General features: G+C 70.8%; 1 protein-coding gene across 1 annotated transcript in view; it reads left to right on the forward strand.

Moving 5' to 3' along the window:
- Positions 1-712, forward strand: part of SHISA4 (shisa family member 4) — a 2,170-nt gene that overhangs the window by 643 nt on the left and 815 nt on the right. The window contains exon 3 of the mRNA XM_014533394.1: positions 236-500. Within this exon, the coding sequence (XP_014388880.1) occupies positions 236-500 (265 nt within the window). The remainder of the gene's footprint in view (positions 1-235; positions 501-712) is intronic.

Consider the following 712-nt stretch of genomic DNA (forward strand, 5'->3'; position numbering starts at 1 on the left):
CGGCGGGGGGGCTGGGCCGGGGCTCCCCTGATGAGATGCAGGTGCCGGAGCTCATGAGTCCAGGCTTCTTCCCAAGGAGCCACGCATAAACCATGGAGGGTGCCGGGCACGCGGTCCCCGCCGCCTCAGCCTGGCCGGGAGGGAGAGGTCTCCCAGGACCGGGAGCCCAGCCTCGGGGTCCCTGCCGTGCCCCCTGTGAGGGCTGCGGGTGAGAGGACCCGTTCTTCGTCTCCAGTCCCAAGTTCGTGGTGCGCCTGGTCACAGCCGTGACCCTCTTCATGGCCATGGTCACCACCTGCTGCTGCTGCTTCTGCCTCTGCCGCTACCTGATCCGCCGGCGCCAGCGGCTGCTGGGCCCCTTCCCAGGTAGGGACGGAGCCGCCACCAGGAGCCCAGACAGGCGGGGCCCGCCCAGGGCAGCCGAGGGGCAGCTGGCGGAGCTCTGTGGACACCCCCGCGGCCAATCAGACACGCACGGGTGTTTGTGGGGGTCTGGGCCGTGAGCGTCGATGCTGATGTGGGCGATGGGCCTGGGAGGTCCGTGTGGGAGGGACGGGCTGGGGACAAGTCAGCGGATGGTCAGCTCCAGCCCTGAGCTGCTGCCCTGTCCCGGCCCAAGGACACTCCCCCAGGCTGTGCTCTGACTCCCGGGGCCTCGCGCCCAGCACCCTGCTCTGCTCTGAGGAGCAGGGGTGGGGGGCCAGCGAACCCG

This window comes from Myotis brandtii, unplaced genomic scaffold (genome assembly GCF_000412655.1).
Source record: "Myotis brandtii unplaced genomic scaffold, ASM41265v1 scaffold975, whole genome shotgun sequence".
NCBI lineage: Eukaryota > Metazoa > Chordata > Mammalia > Chiroptera > Vespertilionidae > Myotis > Myotis brandtii.